We start from the raw sequence: 16,852 nt of genomic DNA, 5'->3' as shown, positions 1-16,852 counted from the left end.
GGTTTAGCTTGGAGGGCCAAGCAGGGAAATACTAAGGCACTTTGTCCCTGGAAGGAAGCCTAGACTGAGGCCTGGACTGAGGGAAGCTGCGGGAAATGGCTGCAGTCGCAGGGTGGCAGGCCCAGCCACGGTGTGTGTGTGTGTGTGTGTGTGTGTGTGTGTGTGTTCTGTCTGTCTGTCTGTCTGTCTGTCTGTCTGTGGGGTTTCCTTTGGAGCCTGCTGGCTGCAAGCTGCCTGGGGCCTTATTTCTTTTTTCCAATTCGTTCCATTTGTATCCTGCCTTTATTTTTACAAATCATCCAAGGCACGGAAAATTTCCGACACGCCTCCCTCCTCCTTTTCCCCCCATAACAACAACCCTGTGAGGTGGGTTGGGTTGGAAGGCCCAAGGTCATCCAGCTAGTGTCATGGCTAAGCTGGGACAAGAACTCACCGTCTCCTGCTGGTCAGCCTGGACCAATGTGGCCTTGGACAGGAGGAAGCGGTCAGTCTTGGCCAGCCTTCCTGCCCCACGTAATGCTCCGAACAGGAAGGCAGGCCGAGGCCGGAGAGGGCTGGGCTGCTCCAGGGGCTCCTCCCGAAGGCCCACAGGGGAGGGAGCCAGTCGGAGCAGGGAAGGGAGCTCCCGTCCTCCTGCACGTCGGGGTCCCAGACCACCAGCCAATACGGAAAGGTCATTGCCAAGGCCTCGCCTGTTCTGCCCATGCTCAGACACCCCCGTTTCTGCCCCCTTGCTGCCCCTCCACTGCTTTGGGTCTCGATCCTTTTGTGGGTTAAAGTAGCTCAGCTGCTCTTTGCAATCTGTCCTGGAAGGCAGCCCCTCCCCAGTTGGCCTCATTTCGGGGTGGGGGAGGGAGAACAGCCCTGGGGATAGGCTGAGTCAAGGAAGGATCCGGGGCTCTAAAAGGTAAAGTAAACTTTATTGTCATTGAACCACAAAATAGATTTCTTTGGTTGTACAAATGTCACTAGTTACAGTCCTGATCTCCCCCAGAATAACCTGCGGGGAGGAGCGATGGATCACAGCCCAGCACCTATAAGTTAGTTAGCCACTGAATCCCTGCCTGACCACTCCCCAGCTGCTCCTTAAATGCTAAAATTAGTTTAAAAACAAACGCTCTAATAGGTGGGGGCGAGGCAGCCGCCTTTGTAGCTGGAGAGGGAGAGAAGGGGAGAGAGAGAGAGAGAGAGAGAGAGAGAGAGACCAGCCACGCTACTTTCCTAAAACCAAACAGCCCCTTTAAACGAGCCTCTCTAGTGATTTGGCCTAAGCGACGGCCCCCATCCCGTGGACAGTGGCAGCCTGCCTGGTGGGTGCCAGGAAAGTCCCTCAGCCCCCCCTTCCCAGATGGCCCTGCAGCTCCACCGGCCAGGCTGCAAAGCACCGGTGGGGGCCACAGTCACAATCCTGGGACCACCAGAGGCCCCCATGCCCCTCCCCACACACTACTCCAACCCCCAACCTCTGCCTTGCCACGCCTAATACCACTAGTCTGCCCCTACTCGGCTTCACCCTTCTCTATCCTGCCTGGCATGGCAGCGCCCAAACGTTCCCCCGCCCCGCCAGCAGGTGCTGCTGGGGCCCCAAGGGAAGGTGGGGGACAGGCACGGGGCCCCCACTGCTGGTTGGCTACGCCTGGCAGGTCTCTGGCGACCACAGCTGATGCCAAATGGAAACAGTTTTGTGGCCGTCCTCCACCCACTATTTACAGACCCCACATCCCCTCGGTTCCCCTCGCCCCCAATGCTCCATCTCTGATTTGTCACAATCTGCCCCAGCGCATTGCAAGGGGATCCAGAGCCCCATGGTCCATCGAGGGGCCCAGCAGCTGAGCACCCCGCTCTGTCCCCTTGGCCTGGCAGTGTCCGCACAGTCTCCAACGACAGGCATGTTATGTCGGGACGGCAGCTTCTATGCTGTGTTGGGCCTGCTGGAGGTTGAGCTCGTCACCAAACAGGCCCAGCTCCTGGCCCACAGAGGGACCGTGGGTCGTCAGGGGCTCCGAGGTCCCACCACAGTCCTGGCGCCCTGAGGAGAGGAAAAAGGAGGCGTCAACCTGCTCTTCAGCCAACTGCCTTCTGGGAACGTGGCCCTCCAGAGGGTGCTCCTCACTCCATAGGGCAGAGCACGAATGGCAGGAAGACCCTGCAGAAGCCCCCTCCTCTTCTCAGGACCAGGGCCTGCAGGCTGAGGAGGGGGCAGCTGGGGCCTGAGCCCCCAGACAGACAGGGAAGCAGCCTTCAGTCACGGACACCCCTTCTTCTCTCCAAGCAAGGTCAGGAACTGGCTAAGCATGTTAGCCCCGGGGGACGGGGGGGTCCCTATCCTCTCGCCCAATGGCTTGATCACGCATTCCCCTCTTTGCTGTCTGGGGCTGCAGAGGCTGTCCACCCACCTGAGTTGCTGCCGAGATGTTTGCAGGATTCTCGCCCATCTGGAGTCTGCAAGAACAGAGGAGGATTAGGGCCCCACCCTCCCACCTGCCTTCCCCCACCCCCTCCGCCGCTGGGGCTGCCCAGAGAAAGGGGATATTTCAAGGAGGGCAGGATTCAAAGGGAGGCTTTTGGTGCAGGGGAGTAAGTGCTGGCCGCAGGGCTGGGACAAGCGTCCGAGGGGGCTGCTAGTTTAAACAGGCAGCTGCCATCGCCTCAGCTCTTGCACCTGAGGGCCAAGTGGCACTAACCAGAGCCAAGTGATGACTTGCATGGCTGCTTAGCTCTGCCAGCATTATGGGGCTCAGCTGAGAGAGAGAGAGAAGAAAAAGAATGGAAAGGGCCAAGACAAGGAACAGAAATGAAGCTCCTTCCACGCTCTCGGGAAGCCAGGAAGCCACCGTGGCCCCCAGCCCTCCTCCTCCTCCTCTTGAGGGCCCTTAATCAGCCCACCCACAACTCTGGGCACTTCCTCAGATCTGAACCAGCATACCATCCATCCCTGCCCTCGAACTGGCAGGGACAAATGGGGCCAGCATTGCTGGAGGTTCACTCGGCATCCGTGGCGAGGTGCGGCAGGACTTGTCTGATGTAGCGGGTAAGAAGGCAGAGTGGAAGGTGAGTTTGAGTCCTGCCTAAGGCTCTAAGCTAGCTGGGAGACCCAGGACGACTTCCTCCTTCTCAGCTCAGGGGGGGAGGGGGGAGAGGAGGCAACCACTTCCACAGAGGCTGCCAAGAGAAAATGGCAGGAATGGCCAAGGCAGTGGCCAGGAGGCGATGCTGAAGTCACGTGTGTGTGTGCGTGCGCACACACGCACTTACACAGTGTTTCAAGGCAGGGACCAGTGGCCCTTTCCTGCTAGCAGAAAAACAGCGTCCCTTCCCCAGGGGTCCCATCCTGCTCCCACCCAGCTGCTGGACAGCCTCCTCGGACTCCTTCTGTGCAGCTGAAAGGCCTCCTTCGCACAAGCTTCCCGTCCATCTTGCCCCCCCTGCCAATGTGGGCCTTGGCCCGCACCGAAGAACCAATTGGGGCTCCCTTATTGGAGGACAACCTCAAAGGAACCACTCAAAGGTGTACTCTGTGGTGACGTCCAGCTTGCCATCACTGCAGGACAGTTGTAGGGAGCTGGGCTCTCGAACCTAGGCTGAATCCTCCTTGTTGGAAGGCCCTTAAAGGGCTAAAGTCACCCTGAAAGGGTGACAAAGAAAGGAGGGGTGCTTTGTAGGTTGCAGACTGTGGCAGCTCCTCTGCTTGATCTGTGGCTCCCTTCCACCCAACAACGAAGAGGAGAGGCGGCCATTATGGCGACCATGAAGCTGGGACAACCGAAGAAAAAAATGTGCTGGAGCCAGGGGTGGGATTCAGTAGGTTCATCAAACCAGTAGTTCTGACGACCAGCTGGCCCCACCCTACCCTGCCTCAACCCTCCTAGGGATCCCCACGTGCTCCCTTCTGGCTTCTGGGAGCCAAAACGGTGCAGGGAGGCCTCCTAGGCCCCAAATGGGACACAGGTGGGTGTGCAGTGTGCTCCACACACACATGCCGTTCTGGGGAGGCTTGCTAGGCCCAAAATGGGGCACAGGGGTGGTGGTGTGGTGCCCCCTGCCCCATTTTGGCTCCCAGGAGGTTCCAGGGAGGGAGGAAGGGAAGGGAGAAAGAAAGGGGGAGGGGAGGAAGGAAAAAAGGGAAGGGAGAAAGAGGGAAGGGAAAGTGAATGAGATATGGATGGGGGAGAGAAAAAGAAGAGGAAGGAAGGCCCACAAACCCTGGTACTAGATGTAGCTTTAGAGAATGCTTTGAAACAGCACAGCAATCCAGGGCTGGAAGGGACCTCAGAAGTCATCTAGTCCAACCCCCTGCTCCAAGAGCATTGTTAAAGTGACTTTCTCTCTTTTGACCCCCCAGTCACATGACCATATAGCCACACCCACCAACCCACGCCCACAGAACTGGTAGTAAAAATTTTGAATCCCACCACTGGCTGGAGTGGTTTGTGAACAGTGGTCTGGAACTGGGTGAGGTGATTTTCAACTTCTATACTAGAAATTTAATTCCAAAGAAAAGAAACTCCGAAAAGACAGGCTCTCTAAAGTGGTAAAAACGCGGCGAACAGAGAAAGATTACAGATTGAAAGAAAGTGAAACCTAAGGGAGAATATCAATTTTTGAATACAGAAAGACTGGACTTGAATATTTTATTGTTAATATTTTGAAAAGGCATTTTAAATTCCGGGAAACATTTGGTTGGAAGAAATTGCATGAAGAAAATCGGAACAGATTTTCAGATGTTGGATTGGGTGCAACATTGAAATTTTAGGTGATGGTGCCATCTACTGGTGAAAGAATATACACTATTTGTTTACAAAGCTGGGAATGTCCGTGAAATAATCTGAGGATTAATAAAATAGTGGAGACAAACAACACCTGGAAGTCTGTCTTTTTGCATATTGTTTTATACCTGTTTGTTTCACGGCTAAGGAGGAATAAATTCTGAGACTTTTGAAGTGCTAAATAGAGTGGCTTACAAATACCTGGAATTATCATTGAAATTAAAAAGTTGATCATGTGGTTTATGAAGACATGGGAAAACCTGATGGATCACCTAGGAGTATAAACTGATAACTGTATAATAAAGAGGTGAAAGAAGGAAAAATGGAGGTGGGGAGACTTTTTGGAGTAGTTGGAAGGAGTAAACTGATTAGTCGAGGACTATAAAGAACTATAAATATTGTACATCCTGAGGAATAATTTGGGGACTGAGTAAATTGTTTTAATATTGGCTTTTGGGTGCTATAGACAACTGAGAGTTTGAGACCTTGGTAGATTAATGAGTAACCTTTTGATATTAAATAAGATAAAATGCTTCAAAAGGCAAAAATCAAGTATATTTCAAAAAGAAATATTATTTATGTTTCAAAGTATTCATGAAACTATAACAAAGAACCACAGGGAGGTAAAGGATTTGATACATGATATAGTTGTGAGACCAGAAAATGCTCAGCAAGTGACAATGAAAAATGAACAGGAACCCCGGGAAATAGAGAAGGAAATAGACAAAACAGAGAAAGGACAGAGCAGATAAAAAACGAATGAATCAAAAAGACAAGGAGAAGGAAGAGATAAAACGGGTGAAATAGATCAGGCAGATTGTACATTAAGAGATAAAAATAAAGAACTGGATAAATAGACATTCCTGAAATGAGGATACAGACACTGATAGGCATAGTGAAGGTTTGGCAGCAAGAGGTAGAGGTAGAGACATTTAGATCAAATATGAATGATTCATGGAGATACAAAATCCCAAGGGAGGAGGATGGAAAACATGCAGAAAAATCAACAAGAATTGAAATACTAAAGCGAGCAAGAGATGATGGATAGAAATAGATATAACATCTATTAAGATTATATAAGATTTGTGCTATTAAGATTTAGAATAGAGGTAGAAATTAGAAAGGAAAATATTATTATGCATATTCCTATATAATATTTTAAAATCAGTATGTAGATGAAAGGATCAGAAGTTGAAAAATGATTGTATTATGTACACTTAAAATAACATTATTATGATTATTAGTATTATTAAAATACTGAATAATTAAATGATGATGGATTATATACATGGTGGAGCAAATACTAAAACGTTAACAACTTTAATTGTAATATTTATAATGTTATTGTAATGATGTGATGTGATGTGTGTTATTGTAATGACGAACAGGAGCGTTCGCAACCTGAGGTTCCACTGTATTTAAAAATAAAAAATGATATACCAAAAACCCAATTTTTTTTTAAAGGTTCACTCTGTGGCCATGCTTTTCTCTGAAGCCGCTGCCCCAACTGCCTCTGGTGCTGGGGGCTCAGGGACTCCCCCCCCGGGGGCTTGGGCTGCCTCTCCTCCCACTGCATCCGTACAGAAGGCGGCACCTCTCTCCGAATGCGGCTGCTTCAGCCCAGGGACTCTCAGCTGGAGCAGCTCTGCCTCCGGCCCTCAGGGCCCCTCCCCTTTCTCCCAGAGGAGCTGGCTTTATAAGAGGGAGAGAGAGTCCCTACTTTGAGCCCACCTACGAGCACCCCGGGGGGGGGGGAAGGTCACCTGATTGGCACGGACTGCCCACCCAATGCAGATCTTCCCCATCGAAGGCAACAGAATCCAATGGATGCCCAAGGGGCCCTCCTGGCTACTCCATTTAGGGAAGGGATAGGGATGGGGGAGGGAAGCTCCACTGGGGGTGTGGATGGACTGGTCCCTTTTAGCCCTTTCATAAATGGTCTGGACTGGGGGGTGGGGCAGAGAGCTGGCTAACCACCGTGGCCCCCAGAAACTCAGTGGTGAACCCGGGGAGCGGAGGGGTGTTGGCCTGCAGGTGAAGCGCAAAGTGACAGGGAGGAGGGTCAACACTCCCCCCCACGCAGCTCACCAGGTGAAGCAAAGGAAAACTTGGCTTGAGAAAGGCAGCAACTGGCCTTGGGGCTCAAGGAACGACGTCTGTGCAGGGACCCCAAAGGAAGGAGGAGGCCTTGTTGGACTCCCCCCTCCCCCCAACGAGCCCTGTCCCGCCCCACTCATGGTCTCAGAAACAGCCAGGAAGGTGGGACAAATCCGAGGAGAAAGGGAGCTGCTCTTGGCCGAAGGAAAAGACCCCGGGGGAGAGGAAGTGGTCACCCCCTTGGCCTGTGGAGAGTGGGAGGCAGCAGCCCCAGGGCGATGGGGAGGGGTCTGGAGCAGACAAAAGCACCTCATTAACCCCCTGGGCTCCTTGGCCAGAGGGTGAGGGAGCCACTTATTGAACGCACGCAGAGGGCCAAGGGGGTGGGGGGCGCCAACCTCCAGTTGCAGAGAACCCCAGAGGCCCCAGGCGGGCAAGAAGGCCTTCGACCGCCCCCCTCACTTGGGGGGGGAGGGGTTTCCTGACCGGGCCCGGCTCCATGCAAATTGTACCTGGATTTCATATACAGGTTTGGAAGAAGGAATGGCCGCAAATTCCCTGTAGAGGAACTTCTTTTCAGGCAGAGACTGGAAGGACCAGCGGGGGGGGGGGGGGGGGGGGGAGCAGAGACAGAGACAGAGACAGAGAGAGAACAAGAGTGACCAGAGCCCAGGAAGGCAGGTGACGCCTCTGCCCAGGGAAGCCTCACTTGCCCCTCCAGCTGCTTTGGGCTTGGGTCCCCACCAGACCCCAGCGTGCCCTCCCAGCCCCCTCCGCCTGGCTGAAAAGGCTGAGGGAAAGCCAAAGGCCCCAGGTTCCTTTCCAGGTGGGGTCCCCAGAGTCCCTGTGCCATGCCTAGCCTCCCCAAGAGAGGCCTCTCCACTGCGCAGGCGTCTCCTACCAGCCGGCCTGGTGAAACTGCGACACGGAAAGCTCCGTCTGCAAAAGAGGGGGGGCAGAGGAGCTTCAGGGACAAGGGCCGCCCCTGGCCCCCGCAGTGCCAATGTCCAAACAAAGAGGAGACTCACCCTCCAAGGGCGTGGGGGAAGGCGTGGGGGCCGGGGAAGGCGACTCTGCCAGCTGCTCCAATGTGCCCCGCTTCTTGCTCTCCCTGGATTTGGCAATCACCATCTGGGCCTTGAGGGCATCCTGCTCCAGAGACTTCATTCTGCCACAAGGAGAAAGAGCCGCCGGGGGCCTTGTGGGTCCTGCCCGGGATGGACCCGGGGCTCCCAGGTGGCCCCCGGCACTCCAGCTACTCCCCCCCCACCTACCGTGCTGCTCGCCACATGGCCCGCTTCTCCGCCTCCAGGGCTCGGCGCTCGGCTGGGGAGAGCTCCTTCTCCGGGGTGGCCAGCAGCTCGGGGCTCTGCACTCGCAGGCGCTCCTGATGCCGACGTTCGGCTTTGGCTGTCCGGACCGGCACCCCCAGCTCCACCCCTCTGGCGCAGATGGGACTCATCCTGTCAGAGGAAGTTTGCCAAGGCTCAACCCAGCAGGGGGCCCTTCTCCGCTCCTACACCCCTGCTTACCCCTCCCACCCCCGGAGGAGGAAAGAGCTGCCTGGGGGCCGAGCTGTCCTCTGCGTAGCCTCCTCCTCCTCGGGGGCCATTGGGGTCCAGAAGTCTGGAAAGGTGCAAAGGAGGGCTGGCCACAGGCAGGGCCCCCCCAGAGGTCTTCCAGACAACACTCCACTGGCACCAAAAGCACAGAACGGATTTCCAGGATGCCCCCACCCTCCCCAGCAAGAGGCAGAGAAGGGGGACGGAGCCCAGGAACCGGCACTGGGCTGGGCACACCACGGGGGCTTGTGCTGCTGCTCGCCCTGATGTGGCAGCCCCTTATGCCGGAGCAGCCTGGCAAGGACCTCTCCAGCCCAGGGCCTCCAAGGGAAAGGGGGCAGCCCTGCTCTGGGGCTCCCTCCAGGCACTTCTGAGGCAATGGCTGGGAAATGAGCTCACCAGGCGGATGGCGGGAGGCTGTTCCCGTTCTGCTTCTCAACTCGGTACTCAACGCCCTCGATGAAGATGCTGGAGGGGGGGCCCCGGCTTTGCTCCTCCTCTTCCTCCTCCTCCTCCTCCTCCAGCAGCTGGACTCGCTTCTGCTGGAGTTTCCGAGCTGCTGAGAAAGAGGCCGGTGTCTGTGTGTGTGTGTGTGTGTGTGTGTGTGTGTGTGTCAAAGCAGGGAGCCCCTTGGACGAGGAGGTGCTCTGAACTGCCCCCAAGGAACAGCAGCTGGACGGGGTGGGGACCAAGGCTGCCCCCTCGGTAGGGAGGCACTTGAGAGAGCAACCCAACACATCACACAAGCCCAACGGAGAAGCACCCCAGACCAAACGGGAGTCGCTGGGCTTCTCCCCTCCCTGCTAGTCCTCCTCCTCCTCCTCCTCCTCTTCGAGAGCAGCTCCCAAAGGGCCGGCTGTAGATGCCGGGTCCGAGCCCCACAGCGGCCCTCGCCCCCCCGGGTGCTGATCCAGCAAGGGCAGCAGCCAAAGCCTGCTTTTCCCCAGGGACTCCGGGGTGGGGGGTGGCATGGAAGCAGTTGGCGCAGCCCCTCAGCTGCCAGGACTGTGCTGGGCCTCCTGCCCAAGGAGTGGGGGGCCCACCTCTAGCAGCAGCCGGCCAGAAGGACCCCACCCCACCACGGGCCCCACCTTCCTCCTCCTTCATTTTCTTCAGGTCTTCCTCCCCAACCAGCGAGACTCGCTTCAGGGGCTTCCCGGCAGGCAGCGGCTGCTTCAGCTCCAGCTCAAAGTACTTCTGCCTCTCGCGGAAGGTCCGCTGCTCCGGGCTGTGCGGGCGGCCCACCCACTGGCTCTGTGGAGCAGGGACACAGAGGTGGCATGGAGTCAGCTGGGCTCAGGCACCCTGCCCTGAGGCCGCTCCCCATTCCCCTGCGCCTTACCTCGGAAGAGACAGGGGGCCCCTGATCAGGATCACTCTGGCCCGGCAGCTCCTGGGGGAGGAGGAACGGGGCAGGGCGTGGGATGAGCACGGCACAGGTCGGGCCCACGGCCTTCCCCCGGGGCCCAGGCCCAGCTTGCCTCACCTCCGGCTCCAACGGCAGCTGCGATCCTGGGACGGCAGCCAAGGCCTTGTACGCCTGCTTGGCGCTGAGAGCGAGGTCCTCACTTGGTGAGAGGGGTCTGGACTGCCGAGGCTATGGGGAGAGCCGGGAAAGGCAACTGACTGGCCGAGGAGGGCCACCAAGGCTCAGGAAGACCCCGCCAGAGGCTGCCTGGGCTCTGGTGCGACCCCCACGATGCCTGCACCCTGCCTCTCCAAGTGGACAGGCCCCACCAAGACGGCATGGGGCAGGCCGGCAGGCCAAGAACGGGGGCGTCTCCCTGAGCACTCACCAGACCGTTGGGGCTAGAGGCCAGCTCAGGCTGCTGAAAAGGGCTGGGACTGTCCTGCCCCTCCACGGGGCCCAGGGCCGAGGTCAGGCGTAGGCGAGAGACTGGCTGAATTCTCCCAGGCTTGGTCTGTACGCCCCCCAGAGGGAGAAGCAGGTCAGAGGGCAGCCTGGCCTTGTGCCCAGCAGAGAGCTGCCCGGAGCACACGGAAGCCAAGAGCACCTCAGGGCAGGCAGAGGCGGGGGGACCGCCACACGAGAACACCGCCGAGAGGGGATCCCAGAAACAGCCGTTCCTGCCTCTGGATTCCAGGGCTGACCCTCTGCACGGGCTGCTCGGGCCCTGGAAGCCACCCCTCCCCACGCTGCCCATTGACCGCTTGAGGTCGCAGGACCGAGAAGCCGGGGTGGGGGGAGGCAGAGGGCAGCAACCGAGGGGCACTTACAAAACGCGTCTCTTTGCCCACCAGGCAGAAGGGCTGGGACGGGGCCAAGCACTGGAGAATGACCAGGCCAGAGAAAGCGGAAGCGGAGAGAGAAAGAGAGTCTGACCGGCTGCCAGGAGCAACTGGCACAGACCGGGCCTCCCCGCAGAGTCTCCCTACCTGCTGGCTGCTGGGAGGCTCCCGCTGGGCGGACTCGGCTTCCCCCACTACCAGGCCCCCCTGCAAGAGAAGGAGGCGGTGGCCCTGAGGACGGACACCCCTCCCCCAACTGCGGAGGGTGGAGGGGAGCTGCCTCCCCTTGGAGATCTCAGGGGGGGTCCCTGAGCTCCCCAAAGCATTTGCCTACCCAAGACCCGGCTGCGCTAATTTGTAAAGGACGGCGGGCGGCTCAACCTTTTACATTAGCCAGTGATGCTTTACAGCACTTGTTCCTGGGCATTGTAATTCTGAATGTCTGTTAAATAACCCGTCATAAAGTCGAGGACTATCTGTGCAGGTCTTCTACGTCCGTGCGTTCAATGCCGAAATCAGAACCCTGCGGGGAAGGCCTTCCGTGCCACCAGCTGTGGAAATGGGCACGGAAGAAGCAGGGCGGGAGGGGAACCGGTGGGAGCCGATGTCTCAGGCAGCCAGGAAAGCAAACGGGGCACAAACAACCAGGACTGAATTATCCTGTTTCAGGCCCACCACGATGCAAAGAGGGCCGGAAAGAAGGCAGGCAGGGCTGGACTGAGATCCCCTGCTGATGGGGGCACCATTGGAAGAGCTGAAACAGAGAGGGGAGGAGGGAGAAGGGGGAGAGCGTGAGAGGGAAAGGGAGAGGGGAGAGAAGGGGGGAGTGAGAGGGAGAGGGGAGAGAAGGGGGGGAAGGGAGAGGGAGACAGAGAAAGAAAAGGGAGAGGAAGGGAGAAAGAGTCGTAGAGAAAACCTTGTCTTTGATAGCTCTTAACCAACCCTAGTAAGTCAGCTTTGTGCAACTTAATTCAGCCAGCAGTGCTCCAGGGACTTCCTGGTCTTTGAAGGAGGCTCCGGAGGCCCCTTCCTGGCCACGCTGGAGAGCGGTAGAGGCAAAGAAACCGGAGGGAACGTTCCTCGAGTGGGTTCTGGTGGGGTTTTTTGTTTTAACTGATTGGGTGCTACTTTATATGTTCTGGTTCAGAGACAGAACCTTCGTAGAGGTCAATGTGTTCTAAATCTAGATCCTAGAAATTTGGACTTTACCCGCTGATCAGTAACTCAGTGGTCCAGCCTCCACAGCCTATGGACCCACAGCACTGGCAGGCGGCTGGTCTGGGCAGCCCCCTCAATGCCTCTGAACGGAGGAGCTCTTGGGCTCCTTCTCGGTTGCCTTGTTACCCAGGTCGGCTTTGGGGTGGTTTGGTTCATTGTTGCATTTTGCAAAGTCCTTACTTAGCAAAAACTAAAATCAGTACCATACAAAGTTAAACACACACACACACACACACACACACACACACTCCTTAGAAAAGCAAATCAGCAGAGCTGAAGCTGGAGTTTAAGAGGTGAGACCACCCCGAAGGGAGCCTCTCCCTGGGAAGATTCCCCTCCCTTTTGAGGGGGACCCCTGTGGCAAGGCCAGCCTTAGCTCCCCCTTCTCCCCACATGGAGCCACAGCAAAAGAGGCAGCACCATGCGGGATCCCGCCACGCCACGCCACGCCACGCCACGCCACGCCAGTTGCTCGGCCACACGGCCGCCTGCCTTGGAGTAGAGGCTGGTCTTCAGCAGTGCCCCCCGGCCATAGCCAAGGGGCAGCCCCCCCAGGCACGCCGGGCCCTGCCGACCGGCCAACACAAAGGGGTTGGCGCTGAAAGGGATGGGCTGGGAGTCCACCAAGTTCTGCTTCTCTGAAAGCACCGCCTTGGCGCCACCCGCCTGCCCCACGTCCAAGGAGGGAGCCTGAGCCATGGGGACGTCCAGCAGGGGAAGCGGCCACCTGTCCTTTTCCATCTCACCAAGCAGAAACTGGCAAGAAGAGAAGTGGGTGGGAGGGAGGAACGCCGAAGGTGGCCCCGTGAAAAGCTCCGGCCGGGGACCGGGCGGAAGAGGGCCAGAGCGGAGGCCGCCTTGCCTGCCACCCAGGATACAGGGAAGGCTGGCAAGCACGCAGGGCCCATCCTGGTTCCAGGCCCCCCAGCCCTCCCTGGGCCCTCCAGGGGATACAAGTCTGGGCCACCACAGCCCTGACCCTGCTTCTGCCAAAGGGCTGAGTCCCCTACCCCCACAGCCCCCCTGAACTCCTGAGCCATGCCCCCCCCCTTTCCCCCACTTCCTGCTCCACTGGGGGGGCAAAGTTGGTGGCAGAGAGAGACGCCAAGGCAGGAGGCCTCCTCCTCCTCCTCCTCTGCTTGGAAACGGACTCCAGGGCCTGCCCCCTTCTGCCAGCCAGGGGCAACAACCCCCCCCAAGGGCCCCCAGCAGAGGGAACAGCTCCTCTGGCTGTGGCTGGCAGCCCCTTCCATGCCAGTCAAACAGAGGCAAAGCCGGGGGCAAACTTGACAACATCCGCACCCACAGCCAGGGCAGGCTTCCGCCCCCCCCCGGCCCAAAGGGGCCCACCCTGTCACTCACGCTGCGGGGCCCTTTCTGGAGACGGCTGCTGTTGCTGGGCAGGGCTGCCAACGTCCGGTAATCCAGCTGCAGGGGCTCTGTGCTGACCCCCTCCTAGAGAAGGAAATAGGGAGGGTCAGGGTTGGCTCTGAGCTCGCAGGGCGCAAGCAGACCCAGCAAACAGTGGCCAGGGAGGAGCCCCCAGCCTCGGGCAGCCCCACAGAGGCCTCAGGGCAACAGCTCTTCATCCCAGCCCACCCCCCAGCCCCTCCCCTCATTTCCCTTCTGGGTTATCCCCCCCCAAAAAGCACCATATTGGCAGCAAAATGGGGGGGGGGGTCATTTTTAAGCCTCCTGTGACCGCAAGCCAACAGAAGAACGACCAAAAGTCATGGGTGGAGGAGCTTTGGGGGCATTTGGGGACCAAAATAGTCACCTGTTTTACTTAAAATTCCCTGTAAAATTGGGAAAACGCAGAAGGAGGGTTTGCTTTTCACTCATCCAAAATCCCTCTGAATTCCAACTCTTTCCAGATGTTTGTTCTGGAGTAAGTGGTCGCTTGGCAACCATTCCAAGTTATGACAGACCTCCTCTACTTATGCAGCTGTTCCCAATTTATGACATTAGAGATTAACAGAGTTGAAAGGGACCTTGGAGGTCATCTAGTCCAACCCCCTTCCCAAGCAGGAGACCCTACACCACTTCTGAGAGAGGGCAGTCCAGTCTCTTCTAGAAAACTTCCAGGGATGAAGCTCCCACAACCTCCGAAGGCAACTTCTGTTCCATCGGTTGATTGTTCTCCCTGTCCAAAAATATCTCATTTCCAGGCTGAATCTCTCCTGGTTCAGTTTCCATCCATTGTTCCTCGTCTGGCCTTCGGGTGCCTTGGAGAATAGTTTGACCCCTTTCTTCCTCTCTGTGGCAGCCCTTCAAGCATTGTCTCCCCTGGTCCTTCTCTTCCCTAGACTAGCCAGGCCCAGTTCCTGCAACCATTCATCGTATCTTTTAGCCTCCAGTCCCCTCATCATCCTGGTTGCTCTTCTCTGCACTTTTTCCAGAGTCTCAACCTCTTTTCTATAGTGTGGTGACCAAAACTGGACTCAGTACTCTAGGTGTGGCCTTACTAAGGCTTTATAGAGTGGTGTTAGTACCTCCCTGGATCTCGATTGTATCCCTCTGTTGATGCAGCTTAGGATTGCACTGGCTTTTTGGCTGCTGCTGCTGCTGCTGCACACGGCTGGCTCCTATTTAGCTGGTTGTCCCGAGAACCTCTCCGCCCCCCAGGCTCAGTCTAGTGTCCATATTTGGGGCACTCAGCAATCAGATCCCATTGATGCCGATCACCTGACTGCTATTTACGATGTTTTTTTCCTGGAAACTATTTAATTCTGTTTCCTGGAAACAAAATCCCCATAGCAAACAATGGGTTTTGCTTAATGACCACGGCCCTGGCATATAAAGGTCGTAAAACCACCAGCCATCCTGACTCGCAACGGTCATTGCCAGACTCCATGGCCGCTAAGGGAAGGACAGCCTGGGCCTGCAAGCAATCCAGCCATTTCTGTCCCTGGAGCTGGGAAGCATCCTCCCTGCGGCTTCCCTTGAGGGACTTGAACGCGGCTGCCCTGTCTGTGCTCAAGGGCTCCGTGCCTCCAAGTCCGGATCCTCCTCTGCCCGCAGCCCCAGGGCTCCAGCAGTGCCTCCCGCAGAAGAGAACTCCGGTCCCCAGATGCTGAGCACAGCCGGTGCTGGCAACGGGGATAAGTGGCCGGAAACCCGCTTGGCCAAACTCCACCGGCAAGAGAGAGGCCCCAGGGGTGGCAAATCACGGGGCCTCAGCCGGGGGCACCAGCTCAGGGCAGCTCTCTGCCCTCACCGGCCTTCGGGCTGCAGAAAGGCACAAGCAGCCTCTCCAGCAGCGCCAGGGACCTGGCAGGCCCCGCCAGGACTGTCCCCAGGATGCCGCCGGCTGGAGGAGATGCCAAGCATTCAAAAGCAGGAAATGGGGTAGGGCTGAGGGGGCAAAGGGGGCAGAAGACAGCAGAGCCCCTCGCAGAAGACCACCCGGGAGGGAAGGTGGAAAGGAAAGACCCCTCCCCCGGCCCTGTAGGCCTCACCCCGGCAGGTCTGCTCGGCAGAAGGCCAGGCCTGCCCCTCTGCCTTGCCCACAGCTGCTTCTCGGTAAGGACCATCCCGCTGGCAGGCCAGCCCTTGTCTCCCCCTTTTACCCCCCGTGGTCCTCTGCTCTCTCTTGTGCGCTTCCTACGGTGGCTTTGGAAACCCTTTGGATCATCCTCCGGAGAGAAGCAGGCAGCAACCCTGGGGATTAGCAGCAGCAGCAGCAGCAGCGGCAGCAACACACAATACCACCCACCCTCCCCGCTTAAGAAGAAGGCGCAAAACTAGCAAACAAAATGATCGGGGTTGGCCCTGAAGGAAAAGTCACAAGACTGGGGGATCTGGGGAAAAAAGACGAAAGGAGACGGACTGTGTGGTGAGTGAGTGTGTGCACTTCTCCCTTTTTGCCTTGGTGGCAACGATGACGTTGGCGGCAATTTAAGCTGCCTGGAAGGGGGATGGTGCCTCATCAAAAGTCGCCCCCCCCCCCAGGAAGGAGACAGAAGGCCAAGCGGGAACTGAAGGGAAGCAGAGCTGCCTTCCTCCTCCCCCCGAGCCTCCCTCGGCCTCTGCTCCTCCAGCCATGCGGACAGCCGGGGCCCACCCACTCCCCTCTTTGAGTGGAAAGAGCCCCCCGACCCACCCTGAGGGGGGAGCGCCTGGGGGAGCGCCTGGCCCAAGAGCAGCAGCCGTTGGAGCCTTGGGCGGAGTGGTGGTGGCTTCCGCGCACAGAGGGAGGGGCCAGCAGCCCAAGACCAGTGAGGGGCCAGGGAGGCCGAGGGTGACGGCTGCCACTTCCGCCCCTCCCATGGATGGACCCCGAGGGGCCCCCTGCCCCCCCAGCGGCCCCTTTCCCGCCCTTGCCTTCTGCAGAAGGTCCGCCTCCTCCGGGCTGAGGTCCCGGTCGATGGATGAGATGCTCTCCAGGCTGTTCTTGCGCCCCATGCCGGCCGCAAAAGGGTTGGCGATGATTCCGGGAGACAGCTGGAGAGGGGAGGAAGGGCTGTCAGGGCAGGCTCCGCCAGAGGGCGGGGCACCCTTCCCTGGGAAAGGGCCGGGCCATGTGGGGGAGGAGGGGCGTGCCAGGGCACCAACCGAGCGGCCACCCACCTCAAGGGCAGCCATGGCTTTGGGGTCAAAGCCCTCGCAAACCAGCACCAACAGCCGGTCCCCCACGGCCCGCAGGACCTGGACAGCCTCCGCGTGGGTCATGCCCAGCAGGCTCTGCTGGTTCACCTCCAGGATGCGCAAGCCTGTCCTCAGCCGGCCATCGCGGGCCGCTGCCCCAGCAGAGCTGACCTGAAAGGCACCCAGGAAGTGGGACGGTGCCGGTGTGACCGTCCCCCCATGCCCCCCCGGGGATCCCTCAGAAGACCCCCTTGCTCCAGGGGGAGGAGGGGAGGGCTGCTGCTTCGGGTCCAGGGGCTGACCTGCCCCGTTGGGACACGCTGGGAACAAACCAAGTGGGCGCAAAGCTCTGGGTTGCCTGGGGGGAAAGAG

At 58.0% G+C, this 16,852-nt stretch overlaps 1 protein-coding gene across 11 annotated transcripts in view; it reads right to left on the bottom strand.

Moving 5' to 3' along the window:
- Positions 1-900: 900 nt before the first annotated feature.
- Positions 901-16,852, bottom strand: part of SCRIB (scribble planar cell polarity protein) — a 37,455-nt gene continuing 21,503 nt past the window's right edge. For 2 of the 11 annotated variants that reach the window (XM_087931916.1, XM_087931912.1), the window contains 15 exons: positions 16,463-16,651; positions 16,217-16,336; positions 13,256-13,348; positions 10,823-10,882; positions 10,222-10,347; positions 9,912-10,022; positions 9,768-9,818; positions 9,517-9,679; positions 8,825-8,984; positions 8,138-8,326; positions 7,892-8,031; positions 7,765-7,802; positions 7,376-7,450; positions 2,397-2,442; positions 901-2,029 (listed from right to left, as the gene is read on the bottom strand). In XM_087931916.1, coding sequence (XP_087788042.1) covers positions 1,893-2,029; positions 2,397-2,442; positions 7,376-7,450; positions 7,765-7,802; positions 7,892-8,031; positions 8,138-8,326; positions 8,825-8,984; positions 9,517-9,679; positions 9,768-9,818; positions 9,912-10,022; positions 10,222-10,347; positions 10,823-10,882; positions 13,256-13,348; positions 16,217-16,336; positions 16,463-16,651 — 1,698 coding nt within the window. In that variant the 3' untranslated portion in view covers positions 901-1,892. Of the gene's footprint in view, positions 2,030-2,396; positions 2,443-7,375; positions 7,451-7,764; positions 7,803-7,891; positions 8,032-8,137; positions 8,327-8,824; positions 8,985-9,516; positions 9,680-9,767; positions 9,819-9,911; positions 10,023-10,221; positions 10,348-10,663; positions 10,715-10,822; positions 10,883-13,255; positions 13,349-16,216; positions 16,337-16,462; positions 16,652-16,852 lie in introns of all 11 variants that reach the window. The other 9 variants (XM_087931917.1, XM_087931913.1, XM_087931922.1 and 6 more) reach the window with 7 other exon arrangements.

The sequence above is a fragment of the Pseudonaja textilis genome, chromosome 3 (genome assembly GCF_049901715.1).
Source record: "Pseudonaja textilis isolate UNSWEBS1 chromosome 3, rPseTex1.2, whole genome shotgun sequence".
NCBI lineage: Eukaryota > Metazoa > Chordata > Lepidosauria > Squamata > Elapidae > Pseudonaja > Pseudonaja textilis.
This window is presented reverse-complemented; position numbering and strand designations above follow the sequence as displayed.